The sequence below is a fragment of the Lindgomyces ingoldianus genome, assembly GCF_010093535.1.
Source record: "Lindgomyces ingoldianus strain ATCC 200398 unplaced genomic scaffold BDR25scaffold_20, whole genome shotgun sequence".
Taxonomy (NCBI): Eukaryota; Fungi; Ascomycota; class Dothideomycetes; order Pleosporales; family Lindgomycetaceae; genus Lindgomyces; species Lindgomyces ingoldianus.
The window spans coordinates 649,283-676,722 of record NW_022985181.1 but is presented as its reverse complement, the minus strand read 5'-3'; the positions used below and the strand labels follow the sequence as shown (position 1 = coordinate 676,722).

Below are 27,440 nucleotides of genomic sequence, written 5' to 3'. Positions count from 1 at the left end.
ATTCTGTCTCCCTATCTTCATAATATCAAGTTAATGTCCTCTCACCCATATTCCAGGATAACGAATCCCAAGATGGAGTATTTCGAATAACCATTCATCCAGAGGTAATTGGCGCTCTTCCTGTGCAATGAAATCAATTCCCTTGGATCCTTCACGTTGCTGCGAAGACACTCCTCCACCTTCGTTCCATTCACTTGAATTTGTAAGTTATTATCAAAGATACCTATCCTTGTACAAGGCGCTGCTTCAATGCGCCGCATACTGCTCACATTCATTTCTTTAATCATTCCCCGCGTCTGCCCCCAGTGCATGTTTTCAATCTCGAATTAGGATGAGTCACAGCCACCCTCCACACCGTGGTAGATTGTGTATTGTGTGATATACCACGCGATGCTTACATTATGGGGCGTGAAGTGCCACTGAAGTTGGTGAAGGATATGTCGCGAAAATACCCAAAGCTATCACTTCCACCGTTAGGTGGATACTAAGTTCTCTTTCCCGTCCAGATTTTAATGCGCCCCACATATCCAGTTTCATAGCAAATCGTATTAACGGCAGTGCCGCTCTCGATGACCTCAAATTCTCCTAGGTATTGGCCGATACTGCCCATAGTGTAGCTCTATTTTAGTCTTAGACACGATTGATCTCTTAAACGACGCTAGATTAGTTCTTAACTCTCTTTCATACAGCTAATTTCGTTGTCTTCCTGATACTGAACTTGTTAGCAGCTAGATTTAGATTATTAAGCTATTAGAGGCTTATTCACTCGCTTCTATGCACACCTCTGATAATCTCTTAGTTGTGCGAACTTCTAACTTCTCTGCGACAGACAAGGAGCCTAACAAGGACCCCTTAAAGAAGCTTGACATCTAATTACAATGCTGCAAGCAAGTAGTTTAAGCTTTTCCTTTACTGTAGAGAAGACTCTTCTAATAGAGCTGCTACTAGAACGCGTGTACGATCATTATATCGACACTAGCAACGCACTACCTAGGAATATCAACGCTATTAACTCTCCTAAACTTAAATTAAGGAGCAACACCGCTAAATCACAGAGCTCCTTAAACGAGGACCCATCTAAGAATTAATTAGTTCTTAAGGTGCACCTATCCTATTTATCCCTAAACATAGAGGCAAATAGCGAATGTGCCTCGACCTCTGGGCGCTTAATGCAGTTACTAGGCCCAACGCCTATCTTTTGCTACAAATTAATGAACGCCTTTAAAAATTTAGCTAAGCTAAGTACTTCACAAAGCTCGATTCGCTTTCAGCATACTAGCAGGTACGAGTTAGGGAAGAATCTATCTCTAAGACAGCGTTTAACACGATTAAGGGGAAGTTCAAGTTCCTTGTCTTTCCTTTTAGACTGCCAAACGCTCTTTTAACCTTCTAGGCCCTCATAAACAACTGTTTTCGGCCCTACCTTCATTGATTCGTCCTTGTATACCTGGATGATATAGTGATCTATTCAAACAAAGCTGAAGAGAATGCTAAACACCTCTAATCAGTACTTAGATCCCTTTCTTGCAATTATCTCTATACTAAACTTTAGAAATGTCTTACTAGAGCTGAAGAGATTGAGTTCTGCGGCTCCTTAATCTGATTCAGACAAATTCGACTACTTCTAGCTAAACTAGAAGCTATTAACAAATAGCTACAACTACACAATGTCTATGAAGTCTGACAGTTCTTCAGAATAGCAATGTAGTATCGCTAGTTTATTAAGAACTTCTTAAAGATCGCTGCACCTTTGCATGAACTCCTGAAGGAGAACGACGTACAAACGTGGAAGAACAAATATTAATCTATACTCCAGAGCATTGCCTGCTAACGAGCCTTTCTTACGCTTAATGCTAAATTAATGGAATATCCTGTTCTAGCTATCGTAGATTAGTTAAAACCCTTCTAAATTGAAACTAATGCCTTAGATTTTGCTATAGGCATGGTTTTAATGTAAGAAGGCCCTGATAGGAAGAACTACCCTATTGCGTACGACAGCTGGAAACTCACTGCTGCTGAGCTTAACTACTCTATCTAGAAGAAGGAAGCTCTAGCGATCAAATATGCCCTTCACGTTTAGAACTCCTATTTGCAAGGCAAGAGGGTAACAGTAGTAACTGATTACTAATCGTTGCAGTACTTAAAAACAACACAAACTTCTTTAGCAAGACTTGCTCGTTAGGTCGCCTTCTTTTTAGAATATGACTTAGACATAAAATAATAACTAGGATCGCAGGCTATTATTATAGACGCTCTATCACAGCGCCCTAATTTTGCGTCAGGCTACGTAGCCGCCATCTAGGCGACGGAGGAGGAACCTAAGTATATTCAAAGTGTAGTTTAATACCTAACAAACGGATTCCTACTAGAAATCCCCTCTAATGAGGAATTAAAGCAACGATAATAGATATTTAACGAAAGCTTCTATCGTTAAAACACAGGCGCGATTTTTGCCTGCGTGAAGGATCCTTGCGTTACTGTTTTAATCCTTAGTTAACTGCTCTTACTGTAGAGAACACAGCCCCCTACATTCCAGTAGAGAATTAACAGTCCTTTCTTAAGCATTATCATGAGGCATATAGTCATTTTGCTTACGAATCCCTTGCAGATATCCTAATACTTAGAGGTTAGTAGCCTAGCATAAGACAAGACGTCTACAGTTACGGAGCTCTCCGAGTTCCATTACCTGCTCGGATTCATGAGCTGCTGCACTCTACTATGGTGGCATGTTGCCTGCTCTAGTTGCATGTTGCCTGCTCTAGTTGCATGCTGCCTGCTCCAATTACATGTTGCCTGCTTGGCATTTCTGCTGCCTAGCCTACGCGTCTATATGGACCCAGAGATACGCTCCTTTAGCAATCAACTCAGCTCCTCATCCTTGATGCACTCTTCAAAGCTTCATACAAGATGCTATACGCTTTGCAAGAGAATGTCCTAAATGTTAGTTAAACTAACGCTCCTGCTATGTCAAAACCTGAGTGTTCTACTAGAACAGGTGCTGACATCCATTGGATGAAGAAAGAACCAACTTAATTAGTGTGTTACTAACCCTGCTAAATGGGAATCAGTGGATCATTACAGCCATCGATTATGCTACGGGTTAGCTGGAAGCTATAGCAGTCCCTAAGACTACCGCAGAGGCTGTTGCTAGCTTCATATATTAAAGGATATACATCTAATACTGCGCACTGCTGGCTTTTATGTATGACAATAAATTAAACTTACTTTTACAGGTAGTTAAATATCTTAGGAAACTTATTAAGTCTTGTTATAAAATAACGCCGCCGCATCACCCTTAAACTAATAGCAAGATAGAGAGATATAATAGCGTACTTGGTGAAATTCTTACTAAATTCTGCATGAACAAAGATGTTCAGCTTTGGGATTCATACCTAGAAGCAGCACTGTTTGCAACTCGTATTTAGACTCAATCAACAGTGAAATATCCGCTATACTACCTTGTATATAGAAGGAATCCTTAATTGTTTAGGGATGAGATGCTTAAGGACGAATTAGCCTCTCCTATGACCCTAGAATCTTAATTAGAAATTAAGGACTGCATTGATCATGTACGACCTGCTAGGGAACTAGCTAACGATCGCCTGGTAGAGCGTACTATAATAGCAGGTCTCCTAGACCCACAAACTGTCACTCCTAAGCCTGATGCCTTTCGATTCAAGCTTATTAACTAGGTTCTTTTAAAGAACCAGCATGCTACGAAGTTCACGTGCAAATGGTTCAGTCCATACAAAATCTAGGCCTGAGATCCCCTTGGAACGTATACACTACAAACACTTCGTAGCTTGATCCTCAGACATTTGGTGAATCATTCAAATCTTATCAAGGCTTAATACTAGAATGCTACAGAATTCTAGAACTGGCAGGAGACTAATAGGACACAGGATAAGCTTCTTAAGGAAATAAAACCTAACAGTCCTAAGATTAAAGCTGTGCTTTAACAGGATAGTCTAAAGCCTGCTTAGTACCCAATCTCCCTACTATCTCTGAGCCTAAGTAGGTAAAAAGATTGCAAGAGCTTGTAAGAACAAAGGCTGGAGGTGTACGCCAGTTCTTAATAAGGGAGGGAAATTAGAGAGATATTGAGAGAACAGTGATCGCGTTAACTCAGAGTCGCTAAAGACGCCTACTGCAGCACTCTGAGGAAGAGTTAGAGGCAGGAAGAGCTGCAGTTTCAGGCAGGACCCCTGCCAATAGGTCTAATTAGTTCGATGTACGCTTATAGGAGACTGTGGGAGTAAGGTTAAACCAAAATCTGTTAACTCAAGAGCCAGTTAATTCCTCTGCAAATAGGTTAGAGCCTCAGGAAGGAGGTATCTTGTATATGCTTTAAAAGAGTTGCTTCACGCAAGGACAGCCTAGATAGGCTAGGTAAGGCCATGCAGGCCTTCTCTAAGCGTCAGGATGAGGCAGCATGATATATCTGGGTGGCAGAACAGCTGGATGAGGCATGTGAGGATGAGGCCCGCGAGGATGGGGCCTGCGAGGTGGTAACACGCTGAGATAACTGCGTCATTAATTAGGATAGAAATTAGGACATTATAATAGGCAAAAGAATAAGGTAGATAGCATAGTTGCTAAATTTGTTAGAAGATTGCTAACAAAACAGGCACTAACAGCATTCTCTGCATTAATCTCTAAACATAAGCTTTCTAGCCCTTAGTAACCTGCCTTTAACTGCCTAAAACTACTAAAAATTCTATATAACTACTGTAAACGGTTAGTACAGCAGCCTTATGTATAGTACAGTATACTAAGTAGATGCCCTGTACGTACGTACGTGACCAAAATTGGTGTACTGCAGTACTGTACTATTAGGTGTACTGACGGTTGGACACACTGACTGACTATCTCTTGGAACTGTTAGCAGGTTAAAGATATTTCTGTTATCTTTAGCCTCCTTAACCCTAGATCAGAGACAAGCAGCACGAGCACGCTCGTGCTCTAGGCTACGCTAAACTTGCTCGCGCATAGTAGCCTCTCGTGCGCGCCGTTGAGCTGCTAATCTCTTAGATGCCCTTAACTGACGACGAATTGGAGCATCTTGGACGATTAAGCTAGGGATGTTGATAGCTAGCCGCTGCTGAGAATCGACTAGGTCCTTGATTGATGGTTAGGCTGGCCCCGCTATCCGTTGAGCTGACAGACGTGTATGCTCCTAGTCAGCCTCAAAAGACTTAGTGTCCTTAGGCTTTTTAACATTTGGCTGGTTGTCTAGGCTTCAGGTTAGTCCTAATTGTTAATTAGAAGGGAACTCAGGACGCACTGTCGTGAAAAGGAGCACACCTTCTCATTGCTATTAGCCCAGCAATTGAGGCAGGCACCACTATAGATGACGCGGCCCTTGTCATTAAGAACTACTTAACAGCAAGCAAACTTGCCATTTCTCTGTAGGCACTAGTTGCAAGCTCGCTCAGGATCGCTAGCTGGCGTCTCTAAATTAAATTCCCAAGTAGCGCTTGAAGCCTGCATCAAGAGGCCAATAAGAGAGTTGTAAGGCCCCTTAGGCTAAGAAGTACTACCCTTCTTTAGAGATTCCATGAATGGCGCATTGTTCGCTGGGAGCGGATTTGAAGACAGGTTAGGAAAGAGGAATTCTACATGGCGAGGGAATGTATTACAGACCTCAAGATTCCTTACGACCCAGAATTGGTCAGCATCTTAGCCAGTTAGGATAATCCTCTAGTAGAAGCCCTTAAAGAAAGGCTGCTAGAATTCTTTAATGTTAATAGCCGCATCTTAGATCAGTTAAAGAGTCGCTACCTCGTTTAGACTCTAATACAGGTACGCGATGTTAAGAGGATCTCAACAGAGAAACAACTCAAGGCACTAAGACAGCAGGATCATGAACGGCAGACGAGCACAGGCTCGGAAAGCCAAAGCATCACGTGACTAAGGATACAGAGCATGCTCAAAAGGAGCAGGCGCTAAGGGAAAAGGACAGGCGCCAAGAGGATAGACAGGAGAGACAAGCAAGCTGTCCAAGGTGACCACCTTGGCCGGACCTGTCCAAACTCGTATCAAGGGGATATATAAGGAAGGGGTTTCTTACAGACACTCTCTCGATCCGTAGTTATTGCTAAATTGTTATCTACTCTTTGGAAGAGCGCGATTGATACTCGGCTTCATCTTTGTCTCTCACATGCTCAGTCACGTGGCCACCCACCCCGGACTCGGTTGTCCCAACGCTACTCACTGAAGCTCTCATCTGTACACCTGGTCTTAGTATCTACGAAGGGTAACCCGCTACGGTAAGTTACCCCAATACATACCACGCGACTATATGATTAGCCTTTAGAACCCTAGCAGGCAAGAGATACTCACTCGCGGCTAACAACTTCTCAATAGCCTTCTAACCTTCCTTAGGATTAAAGCGCGGAATGCTGACTAGCCCTCAGCTTAGGGGATCGTTCTCATCATCTCTCTTGCCTCGTCGACCTTTGAAGCCACCTCCACCGTCACTCGTAGCAGTAGAGCCGGCGGAATAGTCAATGGAGGCCATGGATCGGGGATCGGGTGAGGAAGTGAGGAAGTGAGGAAGGAGAGGAGGGTAGGGACGCAGGCTCCAAGCACTTTTGGGGGGATTAAGTACTGAGTCCTTACTGCCTCTAGAGCTGCTGAGTAAAGCCCTGGATCGAGGGGCCCTCGGAGCTGCTGTGAATTTCCCTCTCTTCTGTTTGCAATTCGTTTGCTAGGGAATAGCTGAGAGATGAACAGCTTGCTGTCCTTCACAGGAACACTAGATGCCTGTGTTGAAGCTAACGCAGCCTCAGGTCCTGGCAAACGATTGACGATCGCATCAGGTCATTCTCCCTCAGCCTAACGATAAGGCTAAGCATATCGCGCAGCCTCAGCTGCCTTTCACAGCACTCTGATTGATGATCGCTAAATGGTGTTGACATCTTTGGAGGTCAAAATAAGGCTGGTGCGGGAGGATGTCATATGACGGGCCATTGCCGGCTTACCTCATTCGTATGCGTACAGTAGTCAGATCTTGGCATCGGGTATACTGTATAACTGATGCCCCTCTACGTAGCTTACAAAAAGTAATCGGAGTATTGAATTATCCTTTTTGTGTCAAGTTTTGCGTCCGCGCTGCGACAAATCGGCACGTAAACGATCACACGGCACGTGCGTGCTTATCGATAACGACGGGCAATTGCCCTTCCTACTACAATACTTTCCTTCCCTAGTCTCTCTTACCGAGAGTCAAGACGGGTGTTTATTCCGGGGTATGAACTTGCGTGGGACGACCTGAAGGGATGACTGGACAAGCGCTTCGAAAAATACAATTGCACGTTCACGGAGCGTTACGACGTGGTGCGTGTAGACCTACGCCAGCTCATTGACCCAGATAACGAACGCCAGGCTCAAGGCCAACGACAGCTATGTCGTCTATTTACCCGAAGAACTCATTCTTGTACGTTCTCTTATGCACCTTGATGTTAGCCCTGCTGCTGACCTTGCAAAGGATGACGACGTCGAAATCGCGCTGCTCAAGATTCCCCTTCCCAAGACTTAGGCCCACCGAAAAGCGACATAAATTTCAACCCGCGGATGGTTTCTTTTCCATCGGGATCGCCTGCATTTTTTGAGTGGAGAAGATCTCCTCATTTTATTGCGAAGACGGCCGTGGTGGGGGCTGTGTTTCAGCTGGAAAGCCCCCGAAACTTTGCCCGCATTGCTCTAATCGGGCGGCACACAACTTCTCAGCCTCGAGTCCTGTGTCAGGCTGGCACGTCAGATGCGCAGTGCGGCGAACCTCGGTTTGTGTAGATAACTCTGGCAGAATTCTACCCTCAACTTCTGTGACCTTAGCAATTGCCTGTTTTATCTTTGGACTTTTTGTGATCCTGCACCTTTCTTGAGTGAGGGCATTATCTCGCCACCACTAAGATGGCAACTGGCGGCCAACAACCACCACAGATCAATTTCTTCGAACAGTCATACGATCAATTTCGTGAATATCCTACGAATCTCGTGTTTCGCGCTTCATACCGGAAGGTTCTGCAGTCGTACAAGAAGAGATTGAACGATGCGGAGAGGAAGCTCTTTTTCAACGAGGGGACGAAGGGTCGTCAACTCGACGTTCGGTTTCTAGATTATGACGTTGCACAAAGAAGCAAGTCAGCCAATTTTCTAGTCTGTAGAGATTTGCTGATATCTAGCTTAGAGTTCCTCGAGAGTCAGGCGAATGCAATAGATACCCTCGCCAAGCTAGAGGTATACCTCGGCGAGACGACCGCCACTGGCAATGGGAGATTCAGCAAAAGAGACCCAAAATGCCGATATGTGTAAGTCTTACCCTCTGCTCATGACTGATACATGACCTCAAACTTCTTCCTAGACTCATTTACTCAGACAAGAATCGTGTGCCCCTCAAGATATCGCGGAACATGACAGAGCTGCTTCTCAGTTTCCACCAGGTCATGCCGAGCTATTTGGACTTCATGTCCGCATTTGGCGTGCAACTTGAGCAGCGGGACGCTCGCTTCAGTGGATTCCATGAGCAAAGCACATTGGGAAGGCCGAAAGATAGGAGACCAGCTGTGTCGGAATTAGGGCGAAGCGGTCACGGGTACCAACTCTGCTACAACCTCAAGTCCGTGATCGACAAGGCTGAACCGGGCAAGGAAAAAGATTGGTCCATACGACAAGCCGCTTTGTACCATCAATTCGATGTAGAGAATAACACTGCACTCTGGATATGCACCGAGGGGCGGAAGGACGATGGTCTGTTTGATCGAATCCGAGATTTGACATCCGATGATAAAAGACCGGAAGATTGGAAATACGATAGCAAGGCTGACGGGTTCAGATCAAGTCTTGCCACGCACCTTGCCTGCTGTCATTGGTCGATTGAAGAATGGCGAACGTACGTGGGATGGCTTGAAGTGACCATCGACAAGAAGGTGAGTGTTTTTATTGGTGGTACACTCTAAGATAAACACTAATTCTCGACCAGACGAACGCTGCTACAAGGGGCAGTCGTGAAAAGATCGAGGGAGTGAATCGTAAGAATTACACCTCTGCGGATCTACAGCTCGTCCAGATTTATGAAGATAAGGTCAGCGAGGTCATCATGATCCTGGAGGCCAACAACGACATCATGAAGTCCCTCAGCAATTTCTATGACGGTTTGCTGAAGAACGATGCCTTCGATGATGTTCTGAAAAGGGACTGCAGAGAAGATATCAGGGATTTGGTGGCACAGATCGGTGACATGATATACGAAGCAAACATGCAAATCCGAAGAGCAAAGCTGCTCGTAAAGATCACAGCGGATCGAAAAGGCCTTGTACGCGTCACACCTGCTCAAGATCAGAAACAGACTAACCGTAGTATAGGTTCTTCAGCATCTTCAAGGGCAGGCCACCGATGCCACCTTGAAGTTGACATGGATGTCCTACAAAGAGGCCATCATCATGAGGATCATCACTATCGTTACGCTGATTTATCTCCCCGCTACTTTCGTCTCGGTAAGGAAATACGTCTCTGTCCACGAGTAATAGACTGATCACAAAACAGACCTTCTTCAGCACCGACGTTGTAAAATATGGAGGCCAAGATGCAAACGAAAACTTCTCAACAGAAGCAATGTTTCGCTGGCTTCAGGTAACCTTACCCCTCAGTGCGGTCACACTCGGGATTGGATTTGCGTGGTATCGGTACCAGACCAAAAAATCGAAAGAAAAGGGAATGCATGTGCTGCCGTACTAAGAGTTCGTAGTGAGAGTTTGGTGTAGCGTTTTTCGCTTTCATTACATGTTTCGTTCGCAGCCTGTTATTGTAGAGTATGAGTGTCTACATTTACGAATTCAATTTGATGGATTGTATGTACTTGTTCATGGTAGCTTGCTTCGCCTATGGTAGCGATTGGTGCAAATCTATCCAAGGCTTCAAACACGGGAGTTTGTATTCTGAGGACCCGACAGAAGAGTCTTGATAGACTTCTAATATTGCAAGCAACAACAGGCTTGTAAAATAGAACTGCAGGAGTTGCAAAAAGAGCTTGCTAAACAGAGAAGGCAGGAGATTAGATGCTCCTGTTAAATATTGTTGGAAATGTCCCTGGTGCGGTCGTCAGAATACAAGCCCCCTCAACAACCACAATAAAGCCGAAGAGAAGGTAAGTGTTTGCCCCATTCTTAAACATTTCGATCCCATGTGCAGCAAACAACCAGTTGGCCAAGAACATATATTTTTCAAAGTGGAGGGCAGATTTGGAGTCTGGGGGCCAATAGAACGATCTTTCAGGACACCAGTCATTTGGGGTGGGCTGGGGGAGACGGACGCTGCCGACGCGGCAGGTACTTGTGCACCATTGGTCCCCGATTTCACGTAAGGGGCACCCGAAAGATGGGGTGCCAAGCTGGGGTTGCGGGACGGAACATCGAGGCGGTGTCAGTGCTCGAAGGCTGAGTTCTCTCTATCGAACCCAACTGTCACCTTGAGAGGCTCAACAGATGCTACCCAGCATGTCCACCAAGCCGAAAAGCCTGCTCGTCATGCGTGGAGAGGGCCGGAACTAGATGGGCTGCAGCCCCCATCCCCTGAACTCTATGGACGGCGACATGGGCTGAGAGGGCAAGATCATTACACACAGAACCGCCAGCCTTGTCTCCTATAACATGACCGAACGCTCACAGCTCCTCCACAGGTGCGCGGTTATCTTCTCTCGAGTCATCTATTCGAACTACCCCCTCCTCCGATCCCTCTCGCCCCATTTCTGGGCATCGAAACTGACACGCGTCGGCCATCCCCTGATCGCAGCTACAGCTTAACGGCTGGACAACCTCAGAGCGAATGCCGCCGATCGCGCGGTCAATTCGCAATCAATAAGAAGATGGAGCGTGTCATGAGCAGACGCGCCGCTTTCGACCAAGCGCTCGCAGACTTTGCGACGAAGGTTGCCGAATATAGCATGAAAGCTGTCGATGGTCGCTCGTACGTGCTTGTGGAAAAACTGCAGAAATGGATGCGAGACACAAATCGGACGACTAAATTAGGCAACAAGTATGTCACAAACATGGATTTGCTGCTTCACGCGGCCTATCACGAACGAAGACACTTCCCTCCAATCGAGCCGTCGCGAATCTTGGACCCCGGACGTAACTGCTGCGTGATCGTTTTCTGCATTCTCCTCGATCTCGAGCTTGGACATTTGATCGATGAATTCTCCAAGAAGACCATTATCGATGCCCGACTCCCTGAAGACCTGTCGTCGTTGAAAAGGAAGCTTTCCCCTCTACAAACCGGCGATGAGGTGGCCGAGCGATTCAACGAAAGGCAGTGGAGGTTCTGCCCAGCCATATTCGGTCTGTATATGGAGGCTGAATACTTCGAAAACAGGATCATCCCTATTTGTCGAAAAACCCATCTCAACAAGGGCGGCACTGCGCGTGTGTGGCGCATCTGCATGCAGTCAGAGTTCGTTGACAAGACTCTGAAGAACATCCTTGACGAGGATAGCTCTGCAAAATACGAAGACAGAGACTTCGGGACTGTGAGTCGGAACCCCATTCTGGAGCATATCGCTGGCAGCCAAACCCAGGAGCGAGATCAGGCTTAGACGCTAATTGCTGTTAACATGTAGTGCTACATTTTTGCGCTCAAGACTTTCGAGGAAGGCCGCTTCCGATATTACGAGAACGAAAAAACAGCTTTCGACGGCCTCCGCTCGAATCGTGGTGTCATCCGTCGCCTTGGCTGCTATTCCCATCGAAACCTGTTACCCTCCGCACCCAGCAATGGACAAGCGAATGGCGGATCCTCGTCAATGACAGTTAAAGACACCAAGAATCTCCTCTTGGAATATGGCACGTACGATTTGAGGTTGATCTTCGGCCATCAACTGCCTCCGGTGTTTCCGATGGAAATACTTGATTTCTGGAAAGCGTTGTTCGAAGTCGCAGACGCTGTATATGGCATTCACGAGTTCGAAACCGGCGGGACCGATTTCTATGGGTATGTTGGTTCGAACCCACCGGAGACCTCACTAACGCAAACTAGCTGGCATGCCGATATCAAGCCAGAAAATATCATCTTTGTTCGCGGGAAGTATAAACTTGCGGACCCGGGTTTCGCTCGCTTCAAGAAGGCACAGGACAAAGGGGCCGCGAAGCAGATCCGTATCCACGGCGGAACGGATACCTACGGGGCTCCCGAAGTTCGCAGCCAGGAAGACGTCACCCAGACCATCGATACCTGGTCACTCGGTTGTGTCTTCTCACTAGCCGCAACCTGGGTGATATTGGGCTACGCTGGTGTTATTCAATTCCAGCGTGTGCGCGAGAAGGCCCTGTACGCGTTGCTTGCTACGATTTACACCGATGACCATCCTCTACTCGTCTCTCAAGGCGTCAAGAACGAGGCGAAACCTACCAAGCTGGACTGTTTTCACAACGGCACCGAAGTTTTGAGTGAGGTCGCAAGCTGGCATGCTTTTCTAAGAAACTCGGTGCGCAAAACCGATCCGATCACAGAAGAGGTGCTCAACCTAATCGATAACAAAATGCTGCTCAGGGACCCGAGCCAACGAATAGAATCTAGACTCCTATGCGAGGAACTCCGGCGGATAGTCACGTTAGCGAGGAAGGTTTTCCAGGACACCATTGCCGCAGAGCCAGCGGACACCCAAGATCGTCTGAAGCAAATAGAAGGCTTGCTACTTGAGATTGAAAACGAGTCAGCAAAGAAAGTCATCGAAGCAGACCCACCCGAACCAACCCGCGCATTCACCAGAGGCCTCTCCATGGACCGAGATGCGCTGAAGGTACAAATGGAACAAGCAGCGCTCAAGCAGACTTCACATCGATTTGAGACGACTGCCGTACCTCGCGCTACCACGCCTGCCTCGGAGGTTGTCTTCAACAAGCCAAAAATTGTGACAAGCGACACGATGGGTGTGAAGGAAGTGATTCATCGCCCGGAAACAGCATCTGAGTCTATAGGGATGTCAACGGCGGAGAAGCGCAAGAGTTTACGGCAGTCGACCTTCGGCACACCACCACGGACCAATACAGGGGCCACAAATCAGACATATCCAAAAGCTCATGAGGAGCCCCCTACCCATGCATGCCAGAACGTCATTCAAGCACGGGAACGAATGGACTTGGAGAGAAAGCGAAAAGGTCCACCCCCCTAGGTGGTATAATGAAGAAAAAGCCTCGCAAGGACGAAGTGTTGAGCAATTACTTCAAAGACCGAGACATTGTGAGTGGGAATCCTTGGTCATTATAGTACATCTCTGACCCGTACTTTAGAAGTTTCTCGTTGATGACTCCGCAACTATGGTCGAGCACTGGGACGAAGCAACCTTCTTGTTGGAGACGACTGTTATGAAAGCCCATGGCCAGGATCCTGATGGACCAGACCTCACCTTTGCAAACAAAAGCTTGGAATTGAAAAAAGAAAAGAACGCGGAAGAGTTCCGTCGAGCAATGTAGAAAGCGTGACCGAAGAGAGAATACAACGTGTATACAAATATCAAGAAGGCGCTCATGCCTATCTTCAACCAGTACCTCATTTAGAACACGGCGAATAAGTCCAAGGTGAATGCGCTCACGGTCATCATAATGACGGATGATTTATGGAAAGGCCTGACGAACAAGAATGAGATTATTGATACTATTGTTTAGTTTCATAAGGATCTCAAGGAGGACATGGGTAAGATCAAGATCGATCGCCAAGTGAGCATCGAATTCATCGAATTTGGCGATGACCAAGAAACGCATGAACGGCTGCGGCGTCTCGATGATGACATGCCTTTCCGCGGCGTCTCGTAAGATCTCCATCACCAGTCTTTCATATACTCTATGCTGACGTTTGCTTCTCTTCTAGCGATATGATTGACACTGAAAAATTCTCCGTTACTAGCAACATCTCCACAATGCTTCTAGGCTTGCTCGTGGAGGCAATGGACATGCTCAACGACGACAGCCTCGAGCACCTCTCTACGATTGACGACACTGAATCATCTCCCTTGCAAACCACTGGACCCACACAAGTCAACACCCTGCCACTGCGATCCATATCGGAGGAGTCGAACGGCAGCAGCTTCTCGTCGTCCACTGCGTCCATGCATTACACGCAGCAGACACTACCATCCCTACCGTCACCACCATTCTCCCCGCAGCAAGCGCAACCAAAGGCAAAGAATAACAGGCTTTCCGTTCCAAGCTTTCTTTCTCGATCGTAATGATGAATCTTTCCTACCGTCCTCGTACCGCATATTCATTTTCCCCTTTTATGGTGCTTCTATATAGCATTTAGATATCGACAGCTATTTAGTAGCCTTACTACGTTCTGTAAAAACCTTCTTCATATATTTCTTTTAAGTTTTGATATACTTTGTGCACTGCATATATATTAGCTACTAAATAACACTGCTTACCACCACCTTGTCGGATGAATTTCCGTCCTCTGGATAAAATCCTAGAAAAATCCCTTCCAGCAACCTATTTTAGCCCAGTTCTCACGGTCTAACTGCCCTCTAATCTAGTCCAAGCAATAGTTAAGCGACTGATCAAGGCTTATTAATATTATACCTCGTTACATTATAGAGACTAAGGCGAGAGACGGTAGACCCTAGCACGTGACTGAAACTCATTGGACACCCTGGTGGGAGCAGGAAATGCTACGTCTCACATTTACAGATTAGAAAAAGTAATATTGCGGACAGCACTGGCGAAAGTGTCTCGGCCCCACGGCAGCAATCCAATAGCAAAGCAACTGGTTTGGTGCATGTTTAGTATGTCGTCATTCATCTTATTTTATCCAGCGTTAGGTTATTCTGTCGTGCTAAGTGGCTGCCGGCCCTGGAAACTTTTAACCCCTGAGCAAGCCTGCTCCCTTGACTAAGAAAAACACACAATGTAGTCATTCACCCTTGAAGTTTATCGAGCAGTTCTTTTTAGCTTTCGTTCCATTGATCTGATTCTAGTCTCCATCAGTGCCGTACATGACTATTTCTCCCGGCTCTGCACTTTCTCTCGGGATTCTTCCATTGGCCTTTTCCACCTACCTTTCGGTCGAGCGTACAAGTTTACTCCAAGCAAGGAATTGATGACTCATCTCCACGTACAGGTTACCTCGTGGATGGATGGTAAGCCCTATAAACCTGTATGGCTCCCTCGATGCTTTAGATCAATCCGAAGAAGACAGTCAGAAACAATACCTAAACTGCGATCCAGAAAGTGAACCACTGCACCTTGTTCCTCCTATCATGCCAAAAATTCCCAATCTAAGGAGGATGCGGCTGTTTGAATACTTCGTGTAAGGCAAGGAGGTCATCGCGCCAGAACTTGTATTTGTCGGCGCAACAGTCCTCGCGCATGATTCACTTGCAGTTTAGTATCTCCAGGTCTGGGCAAGTTGGATTGTCGCCGGAGGAGCGGGTTTCCTCCACCCATTTCCGGACTCTTGTGTCGTTTCGAAGAAACAGCAAGGCAAGGATTTGAAATGTTTCTGCTGCGAGGCCGACTGGGAAAATGGGACTAAAATCGGTCAAATGAGCGGTCTAATATAGGTGGTCCTGGAGATCAAACCTGTTTTGATGCTTGAGGAAGTAAGCATGATGAAAGATGCAGAGCTTCGTATCATTGTCCATAAGCCGGAGGTGGTTAGCAAGATTATTCGTCTATTGGATCTCAAGGCCAGTGAATTTTTTGAGATTGAACGCGGTGAAGGTTGCTCCAAACTTGATTGAATTCGTATCTGTGATGCTCTCTTGAAAATGCTCCTCTAATATAGTTTTCAAGCTCGAATTTTAGTCGCTCCATTCAAGGGCAGGGCAACCTTGAACGCCGTGATGAACTAGGCCGATATCAACTATGGAAATCAACCCGGCTACCAGCCTTACTGAGCCTTCCGCCATGCGCTTTTTCGAGTAATTCGTTTCGATAACACCTTCGCCCTCATTTATATCTCCCTGGAGCATCTCAAGGTCCTATTGGCAGGAGTTAGCTTCCTGTCGCGCGGATCGGCAATAACGCCTGGCTTCCCTTGTCAGGCATTTTAGTTTGGAGAGCAGTGGCGACAGGGTCCAAGTCCACCTGTCGCATTCCTGGTACAGAAACCTCCCTTCCCTGTGCCTCAACAGCCCCTACTACCTTTACTACAGCCCTTTAGCCATTGCTATGGCCCTTACTAACCATACTATTATAGATGTAAATAAATACTCTGCAACAGAGCACTAGATAAGCATATATAGCTTATTTCCTAAATAGGGTTAGCGCTAAAATTAGTTGTAAGTTATAATTATAGACGTCGCTACTTTCTTATAATTACGTGCTTGAAACGATTCACAATCGTATCAATCGTACTACTTTAGAATGGAAACCATGTAAACGTTCCTCTGCCTGAGAAAGACCAGGCTGCGCGTGGGCATCGAACAAACGCCTGTTCAGGGATCAAAAGCGATCTTGTGCGTTCCTATTAGTGGAACAGGGGTAAAGCTTCTCTCGCGCTATCTATCCGCGCCGCGAACCGGGCTTATAACTGTTGCATTTGCCAAAAGGTCAACCCTCTACCAAGCACAGCAGAAGGATATATATAGGCGGACAAATGTACGTGCGACAATCTCCAATGTCTTACCATTCCTCCTCTTCTACTCCATCTCGCGAACTATACGCTGCTCATCCATCTCATGTATCTCCCAGCCACCAGCTTCGGGTATCTGCTTGTCTGCAGCGGTTCCATCTATATCAGCTCTCTCGAACGCGCTTGGTGCCCCTTTGTGTGCTTTCTGCTTCCATTGCCATCTCATAAAGAAGACGATTCCGAGAAGAATGAGAGAGGCAAGGAGAGAACAACTAAACCCTATTCCAGCTTTTGCACCTCTTGAGAGACTAGTTGGGGTTGTCCTTAGCGGCGCCGAGCTCGTAAATAGGGAGGTGATGAGCGTTGTGGTAAGAGTAGACGACATTTGTGATGTGCTGCTGCTGCTGCTCGTAGTAGCGGGTATACTACTCGTAGTCGACGAAGCGGACGACGGTAATAACGAAAAGCCTGGACTCGTTACGGTCGCGATATCTTCGGGATTTGTCAAATTCATCGCAAAGATCTTGAACTTCTGGTTTGATGATATATCGATGTCCCTGGATATTTCCCACGCCATCCCCAGCTCAGTGTTGCCGCATGAATCTCCATTTGTGTTTGTTCCATTTGGATGAATCCTCCAGCTCGGATTCCTGGTGGTGCCATACACGAACACCCATCCTTCTAGTAAGGGCAGCTATTAGACCAGCGAGAAAGGAGAATATCCAAGCCTGGAGATTGAGAACATACGAGTGCTTGTTATTTCAAAGGTATGGCCCTGGGAAAATGCGCTGTCTGCGTCCGTATCGCTAAACCAGGCCAGTAAAAGCCTCCAGAGCTCACTCTGTTTCGACGAGTAGGGTATGTTCCCCCACCATGATAAGTCGGCCCACGAACCTAGAGTATAGCTGCTGTTGAAGTCAGGCCGGGTTGAGTCTGGGACAAACCAGCTTGATGAATTATAATTCTGGTTGCATGTCATGGTCTGAGGCTAGCGATTCTATTGAATTTTTGACGATGAAATAGTAGAAAACGGGCATTGATTTTTGGGGGAGCAATTCAGCCTGGAAAAAGCCCGGCTACATGGTTATCTTATGGCCCCTGCCGGTCATTACATACTCGGAGAGGGGTACGTAGACACCGCTAGGGGCTGGGTATTTGGACGGATAGTCTGTTTCTTCTTCAGGCTGACGTGGTATGAATACTTTAAGTTTCCAACGCAAGATTCACCAATAAATCTGCAGGGCTGAAACGAAGTTCAGGCTGGATCGCAACCCTGGCCGTTGAACAATTACATCCCACAGCTGAATATTCTCAAACAGTGTGCTAAGCGCTGATCCAAGATTCGTAATAGATAAGGCAGATCGCATGAGAATGCAATGGGAATCCTTCCGAAGCCCTTTAGAGTTCCATCCGCCGAGCTCAAAGGGAAGCGCCCCCGCGTCTCACCAATGGCCCATGCGCGCCAATACCAAACCCATCGCGCCAGAGTTTCATCAATCGCTAATAATACGGCCGGCCCCAAACCAAAATCCTCATCGGGACGGCTGCTGGGAGAGCCAGACTCGCGACAGGCTCGTAGTCTAGTAATAACACCACCCGCGTCCTGAAATTTTCGTGGCCCACCCAGTAACTGTGGGCTTAAAATTAAGGTTAGACTACATCTCTTCTAGAGGGCCTAGTTGCCTGTATAGTATATAGTGCGCAGATAACTGCAGAACTAGGTTATAAATAAAGTATCTTAACTTAAAACCTAATTTTATGTGTTTTCTACTTCTATTCTATTTTAGCATGCTTTTTAAGATCATTAATAATTTAACTATAACAAGCTTTTTTCTTTAATATAAAAATCCTTTTACATAGTTTTTACTTTCTTACTATTATTAGCTTAATAGTAGAAAGTAAACTTTAATAACTAAGCTTATAAGTTAGTTACTTTTTATTAAGCTATTACTTTACTTAAAAATTAGTACTATTTAACTATAACTTAAAACTTAGTTAAAAATTAGCTTTTAAAAACTTATATAATAATTACAATAGTATACTTATTATGTAAACTAGGCATAGAATAACCTATATTACTATAGTGCACTATATATCACTAAAGTTCTAGTTATAGATTAACTATTACTTTTATTATAAGTCTTCTAAGAGTAATTAAATAAGAATAGAGAGAAAAGGCTTATAAGTGCTACTATAGAATTAGTTTTATTTATTTATTCTAAACAGCAATAGCAACACTTTAAAACATTAGTATAATATTACTTAAAATAAATATACTTATTTTTAGTTTATTCTAGGCTTATGTTGTAAATTCTGACTAGTTCTAGGATAATATCAACTCTATTTATCTTATATTTGTAGATACAACTTTTTATTTACTTTTAATTAATATACTAAGTTAGTCTAAATCACTTAGTCCTTAGCATGAATAGCAAATACAAGTGTAATGAAAGTTGTAAACTAGAGTATTAACGTGCACCTAACTGTTGTCTCTACAGATTCCTAAAGTTGTAGCTAAAATTGGAAAGAGCGCCACTAGTGGCTAAAGATTCTTTTAAAAATTATTCTGTTAGCAATTTCACAAGGAAAGTATAGACAAGCTTTAGTGCCTATTCTAGGCTAGTTAGTGTTAGAGACTAGGCCAAATGTCAAGAACTAAGCTAATACTTAGGCTTGCTCAGGACTGCTCAGGCTGCCAAGACCCGCTCAGTTTTACACCCTTGTATGCTCAGGTTCGAAAGCGGAAATGGACTTTGGTGAGGTCACTTTTAACCATAGAGTAGGCCGCGTATCTAGTACAGAGGCTACATACATTTGTCCCTATCGTACCAATATATTAAGGAGCCTAGACAAGTAGTTTTCAATTTCCTTCCAGTTCCTTTAACATATTTCTAAGAGAAAAAAAAGGCCATTGGAGTTGACCTAGATCCTACATACTAATACTTGGAGAGGTAGATGATTATTTTTGTATACATAAATACGGATGCTCCTTCCGTTGAAAATCATAAGCATGCATATACCGAATCAGCATGTTTCATTTCCTAGATAAAGTCGAAGCAGCATGTAGAGTCATATAAAGTGATATGGGCTGTCATCTATTCTAGTCTCTGAATGATGCACACGATTGTTACGTCATCCTTCGAAACTGCTCCGTGCATGTGAATATGCTGAGCACTGTTCTAGGAACGCTATTGGTTCTCATACTAGAATAGTACTTTGCTTTTATGAGGGTATGAGATTATGCTTCACGGAATTATGACTTCCTGGTCTTTGCCTACCGGTTTCGCTATGAGACGCATCTATTCATCTCATAGATCCTTTATAACAAGATTAAGCGGAGAAACGTAGAACAGTAGGAGAGCAAGTGTGTTGGATATTATTTCTAGTACGAAGAATGAATGTACTTCGTCACTACTTGTTTCAAGACTAACTTTGGCAGAACTGCAGTAGGATCTAATCTGTGCGTAGAAATTAAGCTGCTTAAAGTCAAAGTACCTCTTATTTGTCTTGGCACGGAGGGCGTCTTGCTACGCAGGGGCGGATGTTAATTAACTTAATTAGTGGTCCTAGGTAAGGCAAAGTTGATGAACTATAAAGACCTTAAGGAGGCACAGGCGAAGCGAACTGCGGAAGAGAAAGTTACCGTGGGCAATAGCGGGTCCTAACAGGCAAAGAAGTGCGTAAAAGCGAAGTGCTGGATCCGGCGAAGGTCCCGGCGTCGTGCGGGACGCTGGAAGCGCGAATATGTTAGAACAGTGTTGTTAAATCTGCTTCAAGGATGATCTTATATCAGAGTTACGCAGGATACATAGGAAGAGAGAATACAGTAGATGCCACTTCGAGATGTGTAGCAGTGATTTGTGTCATTTGCTGACTGCTCTAAAGTTCGGATCTTCATACAGTGATACAGTGCTTGCAAAATCAGCTTCACCCTTGATCACTCTCAGAATCTTAGCCCCACTTTTACAGCATGGATCTTCGGGAAGGAATTATTCTTGGCTCGGCCTTCAGGCAAGGCATAGCTTTATATGTCCCTGCACACTTCGGAGTGTATGGCGCCAATTGAGCTTTATGTCTTCTGAGTCCGGAAACTATTATCGTCATGCATACCTTGCACGTCATTGGTCCATTTTGTGAGCTTGGCAATCTCTCACCAACCCCGCACTTAAAGGCGATCTCTCTCTTTCCATTCAAGTTATTGCTTCCTGTCGACAGTAATTGACTATCGTACTAGACTGGATCTGAACTATCGCAGTGACCGGTAACATATCAACAACTAGGTCATATATCGGAAATTAGCACATTAACTGTATATAGGCCGAACGATCCTCTTTGACCTCTACTGTCTAACGTCGACCCTACCAACCTCTGCACGGAATACTCCTTGCCACTATGTGGGCTTACATCAAATCTATGTTTGGGGGGATAGAAGACCCAGCACCGCCGTTATCTCCCCCTTCGGTCACAATAATAGGTGCAAGGTTTCCCGCGGACGGCTCGCCAGCGCACTTACTATCCCTCAAAACAACGTCTGAGGGAGTTGGTGGTTCACCTGACTCCTTCTTATTCCACGTACCAGATCTGCGAGTGTTCTGGAAGACTCCGCAAGCATGGCAACACCGGGACGTGCAGAGATTGGAAATTGAAAATCAGCCTTTCCTTAACTGCCATGGGGTATATATGGTCTTCTTCTCGTATTTTCTTGACGAGCTACCCCGAAACAATAACTTTCCGGCCCAGCTTATTCCAAATCAAATTTTTTCTGGTGACGTGTTCGTTGTTAAGTTAAAGCCGCATGAATTTGGAGAACATGCCTGGGCGGCTTATGATGACGTTCCTCCGGAGTTTCTAAAGTTGCCTATTATGGGTAGAAGATACTAGTACGGACCTTACGAATTTTCCCAGTAAGGCATAATGACGCAGAGAGTCAGAATTTGGCACCTTTGGGCGGTTGGGTACAAGGCTCGACCCTGAGGCAAGAAATGTAATTACTCTACAATACCTTAACATTTCCCTTACCTTCCCATTCCTTACAAAAATCACCACTTTTATATCACCTAATGTGCATACTTCTCAAGGTGCATACATGTGAAGTGAATATTGCTGCAATGCTGCATATGCCGAGTGTAGACCTCAATTGTAGAATTTGTATATCGCTAGATGCACGTATCTAAAGGCGAAGGATAAGGATTTTGCAGCAAAATTTAACACGGTTTTGCAAGGCGCTTTAGCTGCATCTAGGAACAACACCCTACAAAACAACCTCTCGAACACCGCGGTCCACACCCCGCGGCTTGGTCTTGCTTAACTGACGTAAGTAAATTAAATTATGGTGACTATTCTGGGCGCGTGGCACTTTAAAATAGTCGGGATAGGTAGTCATTTTGGTTAGAGGTATCGATCGTCGTGGCAACCTAATATGGATTTGCGCGCCACATGAGCCATAAGGCAGGTGATGACTTTCCAGCATCGTAGTAAGGATCTAAACCCTCAGATAAGACCCCTTATACTATGTGGTTTGCAGCAAGTGTAGTTGTGTTGTGGCTCGAGTTTACCCGCAATGTGCTCTGAACGTTGGAATAAAATTTCCTTGACACAATGCTACTAAAAACCATTATTCGTGGTGTAGCACGTAAATTAGCCTCAAAGGTCATTACATTTGGCAAGCCACAGCCACGTAAATGAACATGCACTACTATCATATAATGCTGAGGCCTATACCTACGTGTCTTGTTCATTATGCTTGCGCCCTACCTTCTGGGTACAGGCAACCGAACGCACGGAAAAACCGGCCCTGGATCTATCGCATTTGCATCACGATCTGTTCCCCTCCAAGTGGAGGTTAGATTGTTCATGCTGCTTAGCGCAGAGGGATGGTCCCCTACGAGTTTCTTCTGGTTCTATCTCTAGCTGTTATTAGCCTTAATTTTAGTAACCTATCACACTAATGCTGGCGAGTATGTTCACCGCAATTTTCTCTAGAACCTTTCCCTTTACTCTTATAGCCCCTTCAGACATCTCATCTACTTTACTATATGTCCCGTTCTCTATGCATGCCACTCCGCCTTGTGAAGGTATAGACGCCTACTCTTAAACCTTCTCCTAAGGGAACAGCGCTGAGCATATGGTCATTCTCCGGCTTCCCTATTGGGAACACCACGCCGAGGTTCTGGATGTGCCGCTGTTTCTACTTCTCAAAATCGCAATATGCTTTTAGCTACTGCTGCATTTCCAGCATCCCAAACGTTGTTCCCTTCTTCCACAACAGTGACAAATGAGCAGTTTCTCAGCATGATCAAGTAATCCTTACCAGCCACTGTAAGAATTCCTTCTTTTGTTCCCTCCATCGGTACGGTGGGAAAGTCACCGCAGATGCCGCGTTGTCAAAGCTTCCCGTTTATGTGATTTGGGCTTCCCAGATTTCATCTCGACGACAACGGAGCGTTGCAGGAATCCCTTGCTGGTTGAAGAAGCTCCTCAGCAATATTTTCAAGGCTGCTGATGGTCTGCCGTATGTAGCTGAAGGAGATCTGTTACGGAATGCAAATGGAATTCTTAGCCTCTCGGTCTCTACGAAGCTGTCCTGCTTCGTGGTTAAGCAGGCGCGTCTTCTCTCTATCACTTGTATTGTGTATTATGTGATATATAGGGTCCTGTGATATTGTATTATGTGGTGTATAGTTTCCTGTGATGTTGCACAAAATGATACCGCCGCCATCACTTTCACCGTCACCGTGAGGCCTTTTACGGCAAACAGCATATCCCAATTAGGCATAGCGTTGCTACACAGAGGTTTCAGTTAACCCCACTCTGGCAGGCTTATTATTATCTCCAACCCGCTTCCAAGACGGGGCTTGACCCTAATAACGCTTACATCAACTATTGTTGCTATCTCGAGATACTCACACACCAATGCCGAACTGAAATGGCCACCCTCGACTCCCTAAAGCATGCCCTTAGGCAGAAAGCCAAGGCAACCGCGTCGTCCCCGATGCAGCTGTTGTCCGACACACAATACAGCGCTGGCTTTGATATCTTGATGCAAGGCCCAGGGTGGATGACGTATCAAGATTTCATTATCCCTCAGCTATCTCAGCTGCTAGCCCCTCTCTTCAACTCGCGTATCCATATCTCAGCACTAGAAATCGGACCCGGCCCGAAGAGTGTACTTGGATATCTCCCCAGCCGTCTGAGGCAAAAGGTTAGGAGATACACTGCATTTGAGCCTAACGGCTTGTTTGCTAAAAGGTTGGAAGAATGGCTTTGCTCTACTTCTGAGACCGAGTCCCCGCTCCCCTGTCTGAAAACCCCGCCTGGCATCCACGGAATTCCATTCGCTCTGCAGGACAGCATAGGGAGAGGTAGCAGTACTGGTACGAGTAATAACGACGAAAAATACGACATCATCCTATTCTGCCACAGCATGTACGGCATGAAGCCCAAAAATAGATTTATTGAACGGGCGCTGGATATGCTTGTTGAGCGGCCACAAGGCGGAATGGTGGTGGTTTTCCATCACGACGGGGCCTTGCACTTTGACGGCTTGGTATGCAATCGAACGGCTTCTTTCCCCACTGGGGTCGTTCGCGTGGCAAATGACGATGAGGTACTGGACTGTTTCGCCCGTTTCGTCGCGGGGTTTATCATGCAGGATGCAGACGTGGACAAGGCTATCCGACTCGATTGGCGTAACGTGTGCCGCACCTTGGGCCGTCGCGAGGAAACCTACCCAGACCATCTCTTATTCAGCTTGCCCAACATCATGGCAGCCTTTACTCAGCATGCGACCACGTTGCCGGAACTAGCGGCGCAGGTGCCACTGGTGAAGGGGGACAAGACAGTTAAAAACTGGGAGGCTTGCCTCCACCGCCCTGCCTCGATTATTAGGCCGACAGAGGTCCGACACGTCCAGCAGTGCGTTCAATGGGCCCTGAAGCACGGGGTCGGCCTGACCGTTGTTGGTGGGGGTCATAGTGGCCACTGTCTCTGGCCCAACGTTGTCTCGGTCGACATGGGCGCCTTTAACCAAGTACACATTCTCAGGGCGGGGGAGGATGGAGGAGATTCTGGTTCCGATCCCGGTTGCTTGGTCGTCGCTGAGGCCGGCTGCAAAACGGAGGATATCGTCCGCAAGGCCATGGCAGCAGGTGTGACAGTACCCCTAGGAGCTCGCCCAAGCGTAGGTGCAGGGCTATGGCTACAAGGCGGCATTGGGCACCTGGCTAGGTTGCACGGGCTCACTTGCGACGCTATTGTTGGTGCCGTTGTGGTCAGCGTCGACCCTACTTGTGGCAAAATCCTCTGCATCGGCCATGTACCAAGCCAACAACAGCCCGCTGGTGCCGTTCACCCGGAAAACGGACTCGATCTATTATGGGCGATGAAAGGTGCTGGGACTAACTTTGGCATCGTGGTCAGTGTGACATTCAAGGCTTTCGCAGCTCCGACCTACTTGACTCGAAATTGGGTTGTCCCGCTTATTGACAACCTCGATGCGCGGCTCAGGCTCAGCGAATTTGATAAACTCATCGCCAGGAAGCTCCACTGGAACTGTTCTGCAGACGCATATCTGTACTGGGACGCCGGTCAGCTGCATCTTGGCGTGACCATGTTCGAATCTTCCACAACTGGGCTCACCTTTGCAACACCCACACCCGTAGACGCAACCCCGGGACTGGAAGATGACCCTAAGGTCGTGGACAGCGTTAGTTTGTTCGAGACCGAGATGTACGTGTCCAGGATGCATGGCGGGCACGGCGGCGGCAAGACCTCATCGTTCAAGCGATGTTTATTCTTGAAACACATCGGAGAAGCGAATGTCGCCGACCACTTAATAGCGGCGGTTGAGACTCGTCCCTCGCCGCTCTGCTATCTCCATCTGCTGCAAGGTGGTGGAGCGGTCGGCAACGTTGCGGCCGATGCCGCTGCTTTTGGCTGTCGAGACTGGGACTTTGCCTGTGTGATAACCGGTGTCTGGCCCCGCGATCAAGATGGCACCGAGGTCGCACGATCTGCTGTGCAGTGGGTTTACAGTGTCGCCGGGGACTTGTTGTCCCTAAGTAGCGGAGCTTACGGCGCCGACCTTGGACCAGACCCTCGAGACGCCGCGCTGGCGGCTAAAGCGTTTGGGCCAAACGGGCCGCGCCTAGCCCGTCTCAAACAAACCTTGGACCCACATAGTGTGCTAGCTTACGCTTGTCCACTCCCGAAAACGCTGATGGAACGTAAGCTTATCATTCTTGTTACGGGCGAAAGCTGCGCCGGCAAGGACTTTTGTGCCAACGTCTGGGTCTCCATGCTCAAAAACCTTACGGCGCGTGCAGTCAGCATTAGCGATATGACGAAGCGAGAATACGCGGCGGCTACGGGTGCCGACCTGAGCCTCCTGCTTTCGAACCGTGCCTACAAGGAGCAACACCGGCCAGCGTTGACTACATTTTTCCAAGAACAGGTGCGACAACGACCTCGGCTGCCAGAGGAACATTTTCTGAATGTCGTGTACAGCGCAGTAGATGTGGACGTACTGCTAATCACTGGGATGAGAGACAAGGCGCCGGTCGCAGCCTTTTCGCATTTAGTGCCAGACAGGTTACTCGAGGTTCACGTCCAAGCTAGTGAACAGACGCGGTGGACTCGCCGAGGGTTCCATGGTGGTAACAGCGATGGTGACGACAACAAGGACAGCAACAATAGCAGGTCGAATTTGACGGCCTTGGACTGCCGTCCTAATCTCATCTTCAACAACGACACAACCGGAAATGAGGCAGCAAAGAGGTTTGCCGAACGTTACCTACTTCCTTTCTTCCACGAGGACCTGCAGCGACTGGCCAATATGGTGCGCCCGATACCCGATTTCCCACGCCCGGGCATCGAGTTCCGCCACGTGCTCGGCATCTCCCAGCAACCGGGTGGGCTCGCCTTGTGCACGTCTCTGCTGCAAACCCACTTCACCGGTGACTGGGCCAAAGTCGATGCGTTGGCGTGTTGTGAGGCCGGTGGATTAGTCTATGCGTCGGCCTTGGCCTCACTAGTCAATTTGCCTCTGGTGCTGATTCGCGAAGCTGGCAAACTCCCCCCTCCCACCCTTTCTGTTATCAAGCCCCCGTCGCATATTTCGTCTTTGGCATCCAACGATTCGAAAGAGAAGCGGATCGAGATGGAGCGGGATGTAGTCCCCAGGGGCGCATCAGTGGTGGTGGTGGACGATGTGCTTTCCACGGGGAAGACGCTTTGCGCAGTGCTACAGCTATTAGATGAAGCTGGCGTCGGTGCCGAGGATGTCAGCGTCATGGCCGTGGCCGAGTTCCCAGTTCACCGTGGCCGGGAACTCCTACGCCAACGTGGGTTTGGCAGAATTAATATTCAAAGCCTTTTGGTCTTTGGTGGTGCGTAGGAAGGAAAGGATCTCGGAATTTAAGATTTGTAATAGGAATAACTTGTGAGATGCATGATTTGGTCAATTGGCAACTTCTGCCTATCATTTATCTCAGTGGGCAGGTTTCATATGCAAATTAGTCTTTATGCTCCTTCAATCAATCTCGCTGTCACGACTAGGGTCGAAGAGTGGGCAGCTAAGGGCAGGCCCAAGACCAACGGAACGCGAATGGATTGGAAGGAGAGAAAGAACATTAACCTACGCCAGAGGGAGGTGAGCCATAGCAGGACGAAAAGCACAAGGAACGAATTTAGTAACCCTTAAAATTCCAGTAGGAGTTCTAAAACATAGCGCAACAACAAAAGGAGGTAGTGACATGTGTTCGAAATTGGGGTTTCCTTACAGTAGAAATACGGACACCCCTTCCGGGCTTTCCGTTTCTCCCACAATTCCTCTCCCAATTCACTTCATCATTTCGTGATTATTTCGCACATGACACTTCACT

At 46.7% G+C, this 27,440-nt stretch overlaps 9 protein-coding genes across 9 annotated transcripts; 8 read left to right on the top strand and 1 right to left on the bottom strand.

Moving 5' to 3' along the window:
• Nucleotides 1-4,422: 4,422 nt before the first annotated feature.
• Nucleotides 4,423-6,893, top strand: BDR25DRAFT_356334 (uncharacterized protein; the record flags this gene model as incomplete). The annotated part of the gene is made up of 15 exons (XM_033695619.1): nt 4,423-4,505; nt 4,935-4,957; nt 5,059-5,083; nt 5,136-5,179; nt 5,297-5,364; nt 5,420-5,511; nt 5,595-5,670; nt 5,791-5,906; nt 5,992-6,035; nt 6,092-6,269; nt 6,410-6,505; nt 6,544-6,606; nt 6,641-6,704; nt 6,762-6,791; nt 6,822-6,893. 15 exons carry the CDS (start codon nt 4,423-4,425, stop codon nt 6,891-6,893), a joined length of 1,074 nt encoding a protein of 357 aa, XP_033546445.1.
• A 60-nt stretch (nt 6,894-6,953) lies between these two features.
• On the top strand, nt 6,954-7,540 carry BDR25DRAFT_356333 (uncharacterized protein; the record flags this gene model as incomplete). The annotated part of the gene is made up of 4 exons (XM_033695618.1): nt 6,954-7,004; nt 7,055-7,250; nt 7,279-7,316; nt 7,349-7,540. 4 exons carry the CDS (start codon nt 6,954-6,956, stop codon nt 7,538-7,540), a joined length of 477 nt encoding a protein of 158 aa, XP_033546444.1.
• An 874-nt stretch (nt 7,541-8,414) lies between these two features.
• BDR25DRAFT_228622 (uncharacterized protein) lies at nt 8,415-9,738 on the top strand (the record flags this gene model as incomplete). Its single annotated transcript, XM_033685282.1, has 4 exons — nt 8,415-8,912; nt 8,984-9,316; nt 9,366-9,497; nt 9,547-9,738. 4 exons carry the CDS (start codon nt 8,415-8,417, stop codon nt 9,736-9,738), a joined length of 1,155 nt encoding a protein of 384 aa, XP_033546443.1.
• Nucleotides 9,739-10,720: 982 nt separating this feature from the next.
• Nucleotides 10,721-13,449, top strand: BDR25DRAFT_46338 (uncharacterized protein). The gene is made up of 4 exons (XM_033698602.1): nt 10,721-11,524; nt 11,615-11,985; nt 12,031-13,233; nt 13,284-13,449. Exons 1-3 carry the CDS (start codon nt 10,865-10,867, stop codon nt 13,163-13,165), a joined length of 2,166 nt encoding a protein of 721 aa, XP_033546442.1. The 5' UTR covers nt 10,721-10,864; the 3' UTR covers nt 13,166-13,233; nt 13,284-13,449.
• Nucleotides 13,450-14,268, top strand: BDR25DRAFT_46339 (uncharacterized protein). Its single transcript, XM_033698603.1, has 2 exons — nt 13,450-13,801; nt 13,861-14,268. Exons 1-2 carry the CDS (start codon nt 13,683-13,685, stop codon nt 14,216-14,218), a joined length of 477 nt encoding a protein of 158 aa, XP_033546441.1. The 5' UTR covers nt 13,450-13,682; the 3' UTR covers nt 14,219-14,268.
• A 159-nt stretch (nt 14,269-14,427) lies between these two features.
• Nucleotides 14,428-15,727, top strand: BDR25DRAFT_356331 (uncharacterized protein; the record flags this gene model as incomplete). The annotated part of the gene is made up of 8 exons (XM_033695617.1): nt 14,428-14,499; nt 14,612-14,660; nt 14,714-14,759; nt 14,860-14,925; nt 14,973-15,124; nt 15,165-15,292; nt 15,321-15,443; nt 15,548-15,727. The coding sequence occupies 8 exons, from the start codon at nt 14,428-14,430 to the stop codon at nt 15,725-15,727; spliced, it is 816 nt and encodes a 271-aa protein (XP_033546440.1).
• Nucleotides 15,728-16,627: 900 nt separating this feature from the next.
• BDR25DRAFT_371555 (uncharacterized protein) lies at nt 16,628-17,578 on the bottom strand (the record flags this gene model as incomplete). Its single annotated transcript, XM_033697192.1, has 2 exons — nt 17,308-17,578; nt 16,628-17,241 (listed from the first exon to the last, which is right to left on the bottom strand). Exons 1-2 carry the CDS (start codon nt 17,537-17,539, stop codon nt 16,628-16,630), a joined length of 846 nt encoding a protein of 281 aa, XP_033546439.1. The 5' UTR covers nt 17,540-17,578.
• Nucleotides 17,579-20,973: 3,395 nt separating this feature from the next.
• BDR25DRAFT_228524 (uncharacterized protein) lies at nt 20,974-21,441 on the top strand (the record flags this gene model as incomplete). Its single annotated transcript, XM_033685277.1, has 1 exon — nt 20,974-21,441. One exon carries the CDS (start codon nt 20,974-20,976, stop codon nt 21,439-21,441), a length of 468 nt encoding a protein of 155 aa, XP_033546438.1.
• A 2,044-nt stretch (nt 21,442-23,485) lies between these two features.
• Nucleotides 23,486-27,299, top strand: BDR25DRAFT_371547 (phosphoribosyl transferase domain protein; the record flags this gene model as incomplete). Its single annotated transcript, XM_033697191.1, has 1 exon — nt 23,486-27,299. The coding sequence occupies one exon, from the start codon at nt 23,486-23,488 to the stop codon at nt 26,951-26,953; it is 3,468 nt and encodes a 1,155-aa protein (XP_033546437.1). The 3' UTR covers nt 26,954-27,299.
• Between the last annotated feature and the right edge of the window lie 141 nt (nt 27,300-27,440).

Coding starts and splice junctions, on each gene's coding strand:
- BDR25DRAFT_46338 (XM_033698602.1), top strand. CDS start 10,865: ATGGAGCGTGTCATGAGCAGACGCGCCGCTTTCGACCAAGCGCTCGCA. Junction 11,525..11,614: donor AAGACAGAGACTTCGGGACT/GTGAGTCGGAAC, acceptor GTTAACATGTAG/TGCTACATTTTTGCGCTCAA. Junction 11,986..12,030: donor GGCGGGACCGATTTCTATGG/GTATGTTGGTTC, acceptor AACGCAAACTAG/CTGGCATGCCGATATCAAGC.
- BDR25DRAFT_46339 (XM_033698603.1), top strand. CDS start 13,683: ATGGGTAAGATCAAGATCGATCGCCAAGTGAGCATCGAATTCATCGAA. Junction 13,802..13,860: donor ATGCCTTTCCGCGGCGTCTC/GTAAGATCTCCA, acceptor CTTCTCTTCTAG/CGATATGATTGACACTGAAA.